Below are 15,133 nucleotides of genomic sequence, written 5' to 3'. Positions count from 1 at the left end.
CTCAAGCACCCTGCAGAGGGTGTAGAGCTGGTCCACCGTTCCACGGCCAGGACGAAAACCACACTGCTCCTCCTGCAGCCGAGGTTCGACAATAATAATAAACAGTAATAAATAAATAAAGTTAAAGATTAATGATATGCTTATTTATTTATTGAGCATTTATTTATTTCTGTATTTATTTTTCAATATGGCAGAGTTTGTCCTCCATAGATACTGGCCCATTCCTCTGAAACGGCAGTGGTTAAGGGTCATTGTCAGCCTGACTGACCTGGTGAGATATTCTGTCTCCCTGCATAGCGATGGGAGTTGAGATGGTTTGGGGGGAAAAAACAACCTTAAACAGAGCGGGTGGACAAAAACCTACAACGCAGCGACTTATGATTCATCCCCATCCTGATGATGTCTAGATGTAGATGTATAGAATATGGCCCTGAAATAGTATATCATGATTATACTTTTTTTAAACTGGTTTGTGGCTTTTTTACTGTGGTAATGTTTGCCTGATGGATGCAGTTCTAATAACTGGTGGAGAAGGTGAGATGAATCCCTTTGGTGCCATCAGCACCTCTGGCTCATATCCTCTGCAGGATTGCTTCTGTCAGAGACGCTGCAGCTTCAGCACCATATTGAGATGCAGGATTCAGAGCACACAGCTCTATGAAAGGTCCTGAAAGGGGAAGAGTTCTTCTGGAAGGTTTATTATCAGCAGATGTGAGGATCATGATAAATCCTGAAACAAACAGCGCGACAAGTAAGAAAGCAAAGCAGCAGAATCAACGAGATGCGGATCACTACCAAGTTATAACAGTGAATGGTGATAATTTGATCTTCTGATCGGTGGGTGGCGCTATAGGACCACCATGGAGAGGTGGAGAAGTAGAACGGAACCACCTCTGTCTTCTAGCACGTCCTCAGGACAAAGATAAGAGCGACTGAAGCCTCCATCTTTATCACTTCTGTTAGAATAACAGCGAAACCATGAGCGGAAGAGGCAAAGGAGGTAAAGGACTCGGTAAAGGAGGCGCTAAGCGTCACCGTAAAGTTCTCCGTGATAACATCCAGGGAATCACCAAACCCGCCATCCGCCGTCTGGCCCGCCGTGGTGGAGTCAAGCGGATCTCAGGTCTGATCTACGAGGAGACCCGCGGTGTGCTCAAGGTTTTCCTGGAGAACGTCATCCGTGACGCCGTCACCTACACCGAGCACGCTAAGAGGAAGACCGTCACCGCCATGGATGTGGTGTACGCTCTGAAGAGGCAGGGCCGCACCCTGTACGGCTTTGGAGGTTAAACTCTCACTCCTGCTCAACAAACACAACGGCCCTTTTAAGGGCCACACATCTGCTTCCCTTCAAGAGCAAAATCTCCAAATACGAATCATAAAACATTAGATAAATAAAAATAAATTTCCAGAATGTAATAATTTAGGCACTCTGCCGTGGAGCTGAGTGGCTACAAACACTAAAGTAGTTAAAACATTAACAATGCAAAGGAAAATTGACCATACCTACATGATTTTACGGCTTGCTTCTTGAGGGGCAAAAATAAAATGAAATACTTAAAAATGTATGTATTAAATGGCCAAGAGAGTTTAACAGGATTCATCGTAAGACCAGAGAAATTTAGTTTATGCAATGGTATCATCAGGCCCACTTTGACTGGAAGTTTTGCCCCAATAAAAATAAAAATCATTGACTGCCACATTATCACTTCATTACATCATTCACATATTTCTAAACGTGACTACGTATGTCGTTTTGTACACCTTTCGTATTTCCCTTTTTTAGAGGTGCAGCAGTGATCAAATGTAAACTGTGGGAGAATAAAAAACATGGTGCGCATTGATATGGAAGATCAGAGCAATAAATAATTATGATGCAGTTTTGCAGTGTTGGTTTGGTGTGGGTCTGATGCAGAGGAACATGATTTAGTTTTTCCAACAGTTCAGTGGTCTGATGGCAGATTGCTGAACTGTTGGAGACATCACTGGCTCCAGCCATATCATGGTAACAGTGGTCTAACTCTAGGATCATCTGGATGTAGTGACAAAGCTCTCTGTTAACATTTATCCTCTCTATGCTCTCATTTCCAAATGTTCCTGTTAGAAACCTGCTTGGAAAAACATCCTTAAACTCCAGGAGAAATGTGGAGCCAGAGTTATATTTAATGGCTCCTACCTAAATGAGCAACATTCAGGTTTTAGTCTCAATGAAGCCTCTGATGGATTTAGATATGTTTCTTTTTTTACTCAATCAGTCCCCAAATAAACACATTTAAACGCTGTTTTTCTTTGTTTCTTTGGGCTCTGAGGATGTGGCGCCTTTTGTGTCGCTGCTAAACAGATCGGGCGGGAATTTTCAAACCCATGTGAAGCTCCGCCTCCTCCGGTAAACCTTGTGGGCAGCTCAGCCAATCACAGCCAGGGAACGGTACAGCTCAGTTTACACTCAATGTGTTTATAGAGGAGTGTTTGGCTCGCTGCAAATCATTGCTCTCTGCTAAGAGTGAGGAACCATGCCTGAACCCGCCAAGTCTGCGCCCAAGAAGGGCTCCAAGAAAGCCGTGACCAAGACGGCCGGCAAAGGAGGAAAGAAGAGGAGAAAGAGCAGGAAGGAGAGCTACGCCATCTACGTGTACAAGGTGCTGAAGCAGGTCCATCCTGACACCGGCATCTCTTCCAAGGCCATGAGCATCATGAACTCCTTCGTTAGTGACATCTTTGAGCGCATCGCCTCAGAGGCTTCTCGTCTGGCTCACTACAACAAGCGCTCCACCATCACCTCCAGGGAGATCCAGACCGCCGTGCGCCTCCTGCTGCCCGGGGAGCTGGCCAAGCACGCCGTGTCTGAGGGCACCAAGGCTGTCACAAAGTACACCAGCTCCAAGTAAACTGCGCAACCAACATTACAACAACCCAACGGCTCTTTTAAGAGCCACCCACTGCCTCTAGAGAGCTATGATCCTACTTCCTCTATTGTTTTCATCTTTGCTAACCGTTAAACTAATACACACACTAAATGGTGATTGGTGCTTTCCAAAAGTGCACTGATCATACTTCCTGTTGGCAAACTGTCCTACATTCACTTGGGGACATCAGTATCAAACAGGTTGTGAAAACGTCTGTCAGACTAATGCCTGCAGTGAATGGTGAGGGTTTGGGTACAAAGGGTGTGCTATGCACTGGCGGTTCTAGACCAGACATGTACCTGGGGGGCCAGCATGTTTTCATGGGGGCACAGAAAAGCATGAAATAAGAAACGGGCATAGGGATTCAAATATAATAGAATAAAGTGAAATTTCTGTTTGATTAGATTTAACTAAAATAAAGGTCTTATTGGATCAATATACAGAATTTGGGTAGTTTACATATTTTTGACTTAATTTAAGCTTAAAATTAGTTTTCTATAAAATCTGAATTAGAACAAAAAAAATGATAGATTCTTATTATTTAAAAAAAACATTTAGCAGATGAAAACTGGGATCCTTTCTCAATACCACGGAAGCTATCACCTTATTGTTTTTGAATAATTAGTAAAACAGAATTTGTAACCATGTCTGTTCCAGTGCATATCATTGGAGTATTATGTCTTCAGAACAGGGGCCAGGACATGGTCTATGGGGGCACTAGCCCCTGTCTAGAACTGTCTATGGCAGACTGTTTTATCATAAAAATCAACTTCTGACTATCTGTCATTTTTAAGTTGTCAAAATGTTAACTAGGGGAAACTACGTTTTGACTATCCTAATGATGAATTAAGATATCTGAAACTATATTATGACTAGTGAAAATAACACTTAAAGATAACTTCACCCTCTTCTCACTGAGGGTGTCTCTTTTGGGGACTGTCAACCAGTTCCTGAAACAAAGACTGTTGCAGAACAAAATCAACATATCCCTTGTCTTGTGTCCAATTCTAACACATCCAATAGTAAATCTTGCTACTATATTACATAAATGAGGAACATCCTTTTTCATTTAAAATCCTTATACTTATTTTGGACAAATTTCAGATATTTTTCCTAAAGAGCTGCTGTTGTATGAACAACGAATCAAAATCTGTGTGAAATTGCTCTACTAGGCTGGTAACATGACACACTCATTTGTTTTTACATTTTTAAGCCTAATTTTTTTTTTTTTTTTTTTTTTTTTTAAATAGCAAAATTACAGTTTTTCTCAAATAGCTTTTGGTCATGTAAACCTTTCTACTAAACTAGACAGATGAGGTACACCCTGAAATACTATTGAAAGTACAAAAACATAAAGTTCATCCTCTATGTGCTCAGCAGTATTGTAAAACAATACATTCTCCTCCCCTTTCATCCAGTAATTTTCATTTACTTGCTTGTTGAATGAATTTTCTTACCTTGCAAACAAGGAAAACTATATACTCTACTACACTACTATAATTACTAATATACTATAATTTTCCAAAAATACATAAACGTATAACTTAATTAAGCCTAATTTATATAGCATATGCACTTTTTAGATTTCCACCAAAAATGCAACGTGATTTTGACATGATAATTCAAAATATATTAAATACAAAGTCGGTCTCTAGATTAAAAAAGAAAAACAACTAGTTTTTAGATCTTGTGTCTTGAATAACGAGGTAATTTAAGATATCTTTAACCTGATTTATTACTAGTCAGAACATAAGGTGAGATACCTGAAATTGAATTTATGACTAGTCGTAATTCAATTGATATCTGAAATATACCTTTCAGATCGTCACTAATGTTTTGCAGATATCTTAAACTGGAGAACCCAGACAAATGAATAGCAAATCTTGCATTATTTCGACTAGTCAGAATAAAAATACAGATATCTTCATTAACTTATATGTCTAGTCAAAAACCAATTCAAGATATCTTGAACGTAAGTTTGCTAAAGCTGCTTTTATGATAAAAAGGCCTGCCAGAGTAACCCTGCATCGGGGCGTCTGTTTAAATGCACCCATGCTGTTTGTTTGTTAAAGCATCTGGATCTAAAAACAGGATATATTTAAAAAGTCATAATTCTGCCCATCCAGACATCTTGATGTAGAGAATGTTCTGATTGTGTGGATCTATTACATAAAAAGATGGCAAAGGGACATTGCATTTACAAAACTTTAATTTACATACATATAGAAAAAGCAGTTAATACAAAATTGAAGGGATGAAATGCTTAAAAAAAAAAAAAACTTTTAAAAAAAAACAAGTAATACACGTTCAAAGCGTAGGAAATAAAGATATGCATGATCCTGAACATGCGGTCTACCTAAAAGCAAATCTGAATTTTGATATCCGATTCTTCAGAGGTTTTAAAACATGAGCAATTCAAAATAAGAGAATAACCTGGAAACCAATATGATTAACAATGATTTTTTAGAGTTACTCTTAAAAAATGTAAAAAAAAAAATAATAATAATAAACAAAAAATAAAAACTCTTTAGAGAAATTGCAGAAATGTTCTGAGTTCTGTTAGGATACATTTAGTAGATAATCATAGTTAGAGCAATGATCACATTTTCATTTAATGAGTGGAGCGGTCCCCTGTGCTGGTCCTCAGGGCCCAGAGTCATTCATGCTTTTAGAATAGAAAACAGAAAAGAAAATCCCTCTATTGTCCCACATTGGAGACATTCTGGTAGTTTTAGATGCCTCCATAAACATGTTTTCTTCATCTGGTCTCCAGTCCAATTTATGTTTAAACAATGAGTAAGAGCTTTCTGATAGTTACCACATGGTGAAAGCAGGTGATAATATTCAAACCCATTGTTTCTATCCCAGGGAGTCACCCAGAGAATGGCTATTACAGAAGTTAAAAATTCAAAAAATGAATAAATAAGTTAATTAAATAGAAATATGTTTATTGATATTGAATGTGTCACAGAAACTGAGCTAAAATCCCAGTAATCTATGGCAGTAAACCAGTGACAGGTTGCAAACTGTCACTGGTTTAGCTCCACATGAATCTGCCTCAGACTAACTGTGTAAAGGAAGCGCAGACTGACAAAGCGCTGAGAAAACTTTATCCAGACAACAATGTTTAGTTCAAGCACAACTATCATTTAGAAGTGAAGTTTTCTTCCTATCAGGAGTTTAAAGCAGAAAGGTTGACTTTGATCAACGTTGTTAGGAAGTGTGGCTGCGTCACCAGCCTCCATCTTCAGTGTGTTTGCTGCTGCTACTATATCTTCATTTTAGGACTAAATGATGCTCAGCAGATTGTTGCTTTTGTTCCCAATCTTTCCATGAACTTGTTAGGAAGCCTCCAGACCGTGTTTGGTGTGGATGAAAGGTTTAGAGGAGGAGAAAGGAGGAAAAACCCAGAGATGATCAGCCTGTTCCGCTGTGAATCGGTGCAGTTTAGGAGCTCCAGTAACAAAGTGCGGAGAGCCTGAGAGATGTTCATGAGCTGAACATGAAGAGAAACAAGTCCGCTATGGAGGCATTCCACTGTCAGCCTGTAGAGCCGAGAAAACACAGAGTTTTCACCTGTTTTATGCTGCCGAGAAAACACAAACACAAGCCGTCCATGTTGGAGAGAGGAGCCCAGAGCGGGCTGAGTCTCTACGGTTCTCACGGTGTGTTTAAGAGCAGCCTGCTGCTCAGGATTTCTCATTCACCATCTGATTGAGGTCGAAGAGCAAACAGACAGAAACAAGAAGAAAATGGCAGAAGTGGCTCCAGCTCCCGCCGCGACTCCGGCCAAAGCGGCCAAGAAGAAGGCGTCCAAGCCGAAGAAGAGCGGCCCCAGCGTCAGCGAGCTGATCGTCAAGGCCGTGGCCGCCTCTAAGGAGCGGAACGGCGTGTCTGCTGCCGCCCTGAAGAAGACTCTGGCTGCCGGAGGATACGATGTGGATAAGAACAAAGCCCGCGTTAAGATTGCCATCAGAAGCCTGGTCACCAAAGGCACCCTGCTCCAAACTAAGGGAACCGGAGCCTCTGGCTCCTTCAAGATGAGCAAGAAGGTGGAGAGCAAGGCCAAGAAGCCCGCTAAGAAAGCAGCCGCTCCTAAAGCCAAGAAGCCCGCTGCCGCCGCTAAGAAGCCCGCCGCAGCGGCCAAGAAGCCCAAGAAAGCGGCAGCAGCTAAGAAGCCTGCAGCCGCCAACAAGTCCCCTAAGAAGGCCAAGAAGCCTGCAGCGCTCAAGAAGGCAGCCAAGAGCCCCAAGAAGGCAGCAAAGAGCCCCAAGAAGGTCACCAAGAAGGCTCCTGCAGCCAAAAAGTCTCCCGCTAAGAAGGCAGCCAAGCCTAAAGTCAAGAAGGCAGCAGCAGCCAAGAAGAAGTGAGCTCCATCCTGCACACATCAACAGCCCCACAAAGGCTCTTTTAAGAGCCAACACCTCGTTCTTTAAGAGCTTATTCTGCCTTATCACTAAATGCACATCAGCTTTTATCTCCAGGAACAACAGGAGCCTAACCAGATAGTGAGCCCACAACAGCTCTGATTACACTTCTTCTACAAGTTGAGTCATTATAAGGATATGATGGAATCAGTTTATCTATTTTTCCATTTAATAACATATTCCCAGCAATTTAATCTGTTTATCTAGCCCATATCCAGATTTTGATATTCATGTTTAACTTTATTTTTTTATTTGCACTAAGTGTAGCTACAGAGTAATTATCTTTTTACCCTACTAAATCAACATACAGCTTTGTTTAAGCAACACATTACAAGAGTACTACTAATAATTATACTAGTAATAATACAGTAATACTAAGATATTTGTGTTATGCAAAAAAAAAAAAAAAAAAATTAAGGAAATGTTCTACAAAGATTGAAACTTAAGGCAGTCTCAATTTGCACACAAGGATATGATGTCATTCTAAAAATCAAAGCACAAAAAAAATTCATGCTTTCCACAAAAAGAAAACTTACAAATTTAGGAACATCTACAGGGGATTGTTATTATAAATACAGAAGAGGATTAGGGCCACTGAAAAAAAGTTTAAATTTAATTTTTATTTCAGTGTAATATGGGGGGTCAGAATTCTGATATTAAATTTAGAATTCTGACTTTAATACCAGAATTATCACAGAATTCTGACAGCTAACAAACATGTTAGCATAAAGCTGTAGCCATGTCTGTTTTAGAGACTAGCTCTCTGGTTTTAATCACCTTCTGCTCTTCCATTAATGAAACAGCATTATACCAGGAACCCCTCTGGCACATAAAAAGTCGCCTAATTCTGTCATTTTCCACCAATGTGTCACTGTTCCTCCCAAACAACTTCATCTTTGTCAGTGAAGCTGTTTGCTCCACATCTCCTCCTTCATGGTTCCCATCTACATTGAAAGCCAAAACACTGCATGAAAAGTGGGATTTTCGTCAATATACGGCACTGTAGATTGTCGTGGAACTTCAGGTTAGCGGCAGTATACGTCAATTTGCAGGCTTCGACGAAAACTCCCGTAAATTGTCAGAAATTGACGTGGAATTTCTTAGGCAGTGTTCCCCCCATGCCTCCCCCCCATGGAATTCTAGGGGAGGCTTTAACATGTAAATGAACATGCTGTGAGCTATACAAATGCAAACCAGGGTTGCAGGGGGGGTTTTACCCCCCCCTGCAACCCTGGGTAAGAAAATCTCTGATACAAAGAGATCAGGTATAGCCTCTTACATTTTAGCTTGAATTGATTTATTTAATTAAAGTATAGAGACCAAAACAGATCTTTAGCTGACAGAGCAATACATTTAGAGCAGTAATTATTTTTTTTTTAATTTGCATTTAAGATAAAAAATAAAATGTTGTCTGTCAATATGCTCAATTCACAATTACTTAAGTGGAAAAGTTTCAAGAAATGATTCTGAGATGATTCACTTTATAACATGGCGCATTATCCTGTTGGAAGTAGCCATCAGAAGATTGGTACACTGTGGCCATAAGGACATAGGTCAGCATGCTAAATTGGTATTAAGTGGCCCAAAGTGTGGCAATAAATATCCCCCAAATAGATGGTAGAAATAGATCAGGCTCAGTATAGCCTAATTATAGACTCTTACATTTTAGCTTGAATTGATTTATTTAATTAAAGTACGCTAGATTACTGTGTATGCAAATGTTATGTAAAAAAAATACACAAAATAATTTACTTCAAAAATTAGTTTTAATCAGAATCAGTTGGCTGTAATGGTTAATTTTTTTTTTTAGATTTCCACTTTTTTTTTTTTTTGTTATTGAATATATAAGAAAACAATAACAATCTCAAATAACAAGTCAATAACAAATATTTCAATACAAGAAGAAATATCACAACTCCTGCTTTTGAAAAATAAAATTAAATGCACAGGCTGGAACAAAGTATAAAATAAAATAAAATAAATAAAAATAAATAAAATAATAATAGTAGTTAAAGTAAATTAATCAGTGGGGACTACCAACTGAAATTCTTCAATTAACTCAAACAATTTAATTGCATTTAAATTCTGCATCTTTCTCAGACATCTTTTGAAAAGGGAAAGTTCATTTTTGAGAGCAGAGATTGAGAGGGAGCATTTTGCATAGCGACATTTATGGATATAATACTTTGTTACAATTATTAGAATATTGATTAAAAATTCCAAATTTTTTTTTCTTTAATGGATAAACCGAATTGAATGTTTTGCCGGGAAATAAAATCTAAATTTATTGTTTTAGTTTTTGGGAATATATACAAACTATGCTCTAATTTCTAGATACCGATCTGTTTTTGCTATAATTAAATTTGACAAACCGGGTCTTCTCTACATTCTTTTTTCTGTTTGGTGCGATTGCAATAGCGGGTCTTGATCTGGACGGACCGGAGGGGAGCAAAAAATAGCTCAGCTCCGTATTTTGACGGTGAAGGACGGAGAAGACTGTCACATCAGCTGCTGTGACCCTCACACCTGCAGGTCATTCCCTAATCAGCAGTGGACTCAATATAAGGACGGAGCCTCCACCTGCTCGCCGTCAGATTGTTGTCTAACCCCTAGTGGTAAACACTCTCAGGCCATCTGTCTGCTCAAGTCTAGTTTGACTAAGCCAAGTTTGTTCCCTCTCCTAAACCTGCCTGTTTTCTTCCCCCAGTGTCTCGTCTGATTATCTGGACCCTCATCCTCGCTTGTTATCTTGGACCCCCTGGTGACGACCTCCTGCCTGCCCGACCACCGATTCAAGGATTGCCCCCAAACTCTGACTGGTTTCACGGATCTGACCCTTGCCTGTCTGACCAAGAGTAAAATAAACCTCCTAACTGTGCCAACTGCTCTGTCTGTCCATCTGTGCCTGTAGAGCGTGACAGTACAATCTGACGGACAACATGGACCCGGCTGAGCAGCTGTCTGCCCCCACCTCAGAAGTCCAATCCCTGAGGGATCTCATATCACGGCAAGGGAGAGCTTTGGGACAGAGCGAGCACAGGCTTACTGGACTGGAGACAGCAAGCCAGACCATTCACATGGAGCTCGCACAGTTGACGGCACAAGTAGCACACCTCACATCTTTGCTTACCTCTGTTGCAGCTCCACAACCGCCTCTAGTCCCCCAGGCTCCAGCATCCGAGGTTCCTCAGCCACAACCGGCTTCTCCTTCGGTTTTTTCCCAAGCCGCAGCCCCATCTGTGAACCACAGCGGAGCGTATGTTCCTGATCCACCTCCTTTTTCTGGTGAGCTCTCCAAATGCCGAGGCTTCCTGCTACAGTGCCAGGTGGTCTTCAGCCAGCAACCCTCGGCTTTTGCTTCTGACCTTTCAAGAATATATTATGTTATGGGTTTGCTGCGGGAACAGGCTCTAGCATGGGCGCTTGCTTTCTCTTCCTCCAACCCTCTAACATCTCTCACCTTTGCTCAGTTCTCCTCCGAATTAAGCCGAGTGTTTGATCATCCTGACCATGCTGGAGATGCATCTAGGCGCCTATTAAAGCTCCGCCAAGGTCCCCGAAGTGCTGCAGAGTTTTCTGTGGATTTCCGCACCGTGGCAGCCGAGTCCGGATGGAACAACAGATCTCTTAGAGGAGTATATTATAATGCCCTAAATGAAGCCTTAAAGGATGAACTCTCCCTCAAGGAAGAAGCAGCCGATCTTAACTCTCTAATCACCCTGTCAATCCGACTAGACAACAGGCAGCGTGAGCGACGCAGAGAACGGAGCGGGCGACTTCCTGTTTCTCGGTCTGTCCAACCAGTCATTGGGGCCCACAGCGCCCCCTCTGTCACTTCCCCAGAACTGCCGCCTACCCCTGAGCCTTCTGGTGGAGAACCAATGCAGATTGGAGGCACACGTCTGTCAGCTGCAGAAAGACTGAGGCGACTCCAATCTGGAGACTGTTTCTATTGTGGCAAGCCTGGCCACAGAGTAACCAGCTGTCCTCAGCGGCCAAAAGACAGCGCTCATTAGAAGTGGGGAGTCTAATGAGCAATAATGAGTTCCCCCAATCTTCTAATCGTCTTCAGGTAAAAGTTAAACTGTGTCTTGACTCCTCTTCCCATTCTCTAGCTGCCTTGATAGACTCTGGGGCAGAAGACAGTTTTATTGATGCTGAATTGGCAAAGCGGCTGAATATTCCCATTGAACCTGTTAGTCCGCCATTGTCAGCAAAAGGTTTAAATGGCAAACTATTGTTTTGTGTTTCCCACCAAACAGTCCCAGTTTTGACAGTAACCTCGGGTAATCACAGGGAGTTAATCCAATTTAAGATTATTCCCAACTCCAGTTTTAGTATTGTGTTGGGACACCCCTGGCTGGTTCTCCATAACCCTCATATAGATTGGTCTATGGGGAGGATAGTTAGTTGGAGTTCGTTTTGTTCAGGCAATTGCCTTCGCTCTGCCCTACCCAACTCTGACACCAAAGACGAGGTTGTAGAAACCCCGGATTTGTCACAGGTTCCTTCTGAATATCACAATCTAGCAGATGTTTTTAGTAAGACCCAAGCCCAGACACTGCCCCCACATAGACCATATGATTGCTCCATTGACCTTCTCCCAGATGCCCCACTCCCTTCCAGTCGCCTGTACCATCTCTCTAAACAGGAACTAGGGGCTCTGGAGAGTTACATAAATGATTCCCTGGCGGCTGGTCTTATTCGCCGCTCTTCATCCCCTTTAGGGGCAGGGTTCTTCTTTGTAGGCAAAAAGGATGGTACCTTACGTCCTTGTATTGATTATCGGGCCCTGAATGAAATTACCATTAAAAACAAGTATCCGTTACCCCTCATGTCTTCAGCATTTGAACTGCTTCACGGTGCAACTATCTTTTCTAAACTAGATTTGCGTAATGCATATTATTTGGTGCGCATCCGTGATGGGGATGAATGGAAAACTGCTTTTAAGACTCCTGTAGGCCATTTTGATTATTTGGTGATGCCGTTTGGTCTAACTAATGCCCCAGCAGTTTTTCAGGCTCTAGTGAATGACGTCCTCAGGGACTTCCTGAACCATTTTGTGTTTGTCTACCTAGACGACATATTAATCTTCTCCAAGACCAAGGAGGAGCATGTCAGTCATGTTAGGCAAGTTCTCCAACGACTGCTGGAGAACAAACTATTTGTCAAGGCAGAGAAATGTGACTTTCATTGTTCAACCGTGCATTTCCTGGGTTTTATTATTGGAGAGGGACAGATTAGATCAGACCCAGCTAAGACAAAAGCAGTGGTGGAGTGGCCAGAACCCAAGACCCGTAAACATCTCCAGCGTTTCCTGGGTTTTGCCAATTTTTACCGTAAGTTTATCAAGGACTACAGTCTAGTGGTCCAACCACTGACCAAACTCACATCCACCAATCAACCATTTGTGTGGTCACCAGAAGCAGCTGCTGCTTTCAATGCATTAAAACAGTTGTTCGCCTCCCCACCAGTTCTTATCCAACCAGATCCTTGTAAACAGTTTGTAGTGGAGGTGGATGCTTCTGAGACTGGGGTGGGAGCAGTTCTGTCCCAGTATGGCAATCCTGCAAAACAGTTGTTGCCCTGTGCTTTCTTTTCAAGGCGATTAACAGAGGCCGAACAAAATTACAGTGTGGGAGACCGTGAGCTGTTAGCTGTTAAACTGGCCCTGGAGGAATGGCGCCATTGGCTGGAGGGTTCCTCCCAACCTTTTTTAGTCTGGACAGACCACAAGAATCTGTCTTATATACAGACTGCTAAAAGGTTAACACCCCGTCATGCCCGTTGGTCCTTGTTTTTCTCCCGCTTCAACTTTATTCTAACCTACAGACCAGGCTCCAAAAACGCCAAACCTGATGCATTGTCTCGTCAGTTCGACCCCAATTTACCCAAAGAGGAACCTGAGACCATTCTGCCAACCTCTATTGTGGTGGCTAACCTCTCCTGGGAGATCGAACAGTTAGTGAGACAGGCCCAACAAGAACAGCCCACTCCCAGCAACTGTCCCACTGACCGCCTGTTTGTTCCCGAAGGGGTTAGGTCTGAGGTTTTGCAATGGTCCCACTCCTCCAAGTTTGCCTGCCACCCTGGGGTACAAAGAACCATCTCCCTCTTAAAGAGGCACTTTTGGTGGCCGTCAATGGTTCAGGACACCAGTAAATTTGTCTCTTCCTGTACAGTCTGTAATCGTGGGAAGTCCAGCAACCAGCCACCCTCCGGTTACCTTCAGCCGCTTCCAACCCCAAGCAGACCCTGGTCCCACATCTCATTGGACTTTGTTACTGGTCTCCCTCTCTCCCAAGGTAATGCAGTCATTCTAACCATAGTAGATCGCTTCTCTAAGGCTGCACATTTTGTCCCCCTTCCCAAGCTGCCCACTGCTGCAGAGACTGCCGACCTCCTTGTTCTCCATGTGGTCCGGCTCCATGGCATCCCTCTAGACGTAGTTTCGGACCGAGGACCACAATTCACCTCCAGGGTGTGGCGAGCCTTCTGCCAGGCTCTAGGAGCCACAGTTAGCCTGTCTTCTGGTTTCCACCCTCAAACCAATGGTCAGACGGAAAGGGTGAACCAAGACCTTGAAGCTGCCCTCCGTTGTATCATCTTGGACAAACCAACTTCCTGGTCCCAATACTTACCATGGGTAGAATATGCCCACAATTCACTTACCAGCTCAGCTACAGGTATGTCCCCGTTTGAAGCTTCACTGGGTTATCAACCCCCTCTTTTTTCCCTCTCAGGAGCGGGAACTCGCTGTCCCTTCAGTTCAGCATCACCTTCGAAGGTGTCACAGGGTTTGGCGAAGAACTCGAGCAGCACTCTCCAGAACTGCAGAAAGAAACCGCCGTCTCGCCGACCGTCACAGACACCCAGCCCCCAACTATCAACCTGGACAGGAGGTCTGGTTGTCCACCAGGAACTTGCCACTGAAAGACACTTCGAAGAAACTCTCGCCCAGGTTTGTTGGACCCTTCACTATTGACCGAATCATAAACCCTGTTACTGTTCGCCTTAACCTCCCCAGGACAATGAGGATCCACCCATCCTTTCATGTTTCCCAAGTGAAACCTGTCCTGTCCAGTCCCTTGTCTCCTCCTGTTCCGCAACCCCCACCCCCCAGGATCATTGATGATGCCCCTGCATACACAGTGCGGCGGCTGCTGGATGTTCGCCGCCGTGGACGTGGTTTCCAATACTTGGTAGACTGGGAGGGTTACGGCCCGGAGGAACGCAGCTGGGAACCACGTTCTGCCATCTTAGATCCTCAGCTCATCCGGGACTTCCACAAGAGGACAAGACGCCACCGGGCGCCTTGGAGGAGAGGACCTGTCACATCAGCTGCTGTGACCCTCACACCTGCAGGTCATTCCCTAATCAGCAGTGGACTCAATATAAGGACGGAGCCTCCACCTGCTCGCCGTCAGATTGTTGTCTAACCCCTAGTGGTAAACACTCTCAGGCCATCTGTCTGCTCAAGTCTAGTTTGACTAAGCCAAGTTTGTTCCCTCTCCTAAACCTGCCTGTTTTCTTCCCCCAGTGTCTCGTCTGATTATCTGGACCCTCATCCTCGCTTGTTATCTTGGACCCCCTGGTGACGACCTCCTGCCTGCCCGACCACAGATTCAAGGATTGCCCCCAAACTCTGACTGGTTTCACGGATCTGACCCTTGCCTGTCTGACCAAGAGTAAAATAAACCTCCTAACTGTGCCAACTGCTCTGTCTGTCCATCTGTGCCTGTAGAGCGTGACAAAGACGTACGTGGGCGGTGACGAGCGGAGGATGTGGAACAGCTCTCA

The 15,133-nt window shown here is 43.3% G+C and overlaps 4 protein-coding genes across 4 annotated transcripts; all 4 read left to right on the top strand.

Annotated features, from left to right (window-relative positions):
* Positions 1–867: 867 nt before the first annotated feature.
* Positions 868–1,293, top strand: LOC119771322 (histone H4). The gene has a single exon (XM_038267193.1). It carries the CDS (start codon positions 979–981, stop codon positions 1,288–1,290), a length of 312 nt encoding a protein of 103 aa, XP_038123121.1. The 5' UTR covers positions 868–978; the 3' UTR covers positions 1,291–1,293.
* Positions 1,294–2,471: 1,178 nt separating this feature from the next.
* On the top strand, positions 2,472–2,987 carry LOC119771321 (histone H2B-like). The gene has a single exon (XM_038267192.1). It carries the CDS (start codon positions 2,514–2,516, stop codon positions 2,886–2,888), a length of 375 nt encoding a protein of 124 aa, XP_038123120.1. The 5' UTR covers positions 2,472–2,513; the 3' UTR covers positions 2,889–2,987.
* A 3,612-nt stretch (positions 2,988–6,599) lies between these two features.
* LOC119771320 (histone H1-like) lies at positions 6,600–7,329 on the top strand. The gene has a single exon (XM_038267190.1). It carries the CDS (start codon positions 6,659–6,661, stop codon positions 7,274–7,276), a length of 618 nt encoding a protein of 205 aa, XP_038123118.1. The 5' UTR covers positions 6,600–6,658; the 3' UTR covers positions 7,277–7,329.
* Positions 7,330–11,072: 3,743 nt separating this feature from the next.
* On the top strand, positions 11,073–15,084 carry LOC119771327. The gene is made up of 6 exons (XM_038267196.1): positions 11,073–11,405; positions 13,516–13,638; positions 13,707–13,979; positions 14,077–14,755; positions 14,874–15,021; positions 15,078–15,084. Exons 1-6 carry the CDS (start codon positions 11,364–11,366, stop codon positions 15,082–15,084), a joined length of 1,272 nt encoding a protein of 423 aa, XP_038123124.1. The 5' UTR covers positions 11,073–11,363.
* The last annotated feature ends 49 nt before the right edge of the window (positions 15,085–15,133 follow it).

This window comes from Cyprinodon tularosa, unplaced genomic scaffold (genome assembly GCF_016077235.1).
Source record: "Cyprinodon tularosa strain WSP-4 unplaced genomic scaffold, ASM1607723v1 ctg665, whole genome shotgun sequence".
NCBI lineage: Eukaryota > Metazoa > Chordata > Actinopteri > Cyprinodontiformes > Cyprinodontidae > Cyprinodon > Cyprinodon tularosa.
Note: the sequence above shows the minus strand (reverse complement) of the source record. Positions and strands in the feature narration are given on the sequence as shown.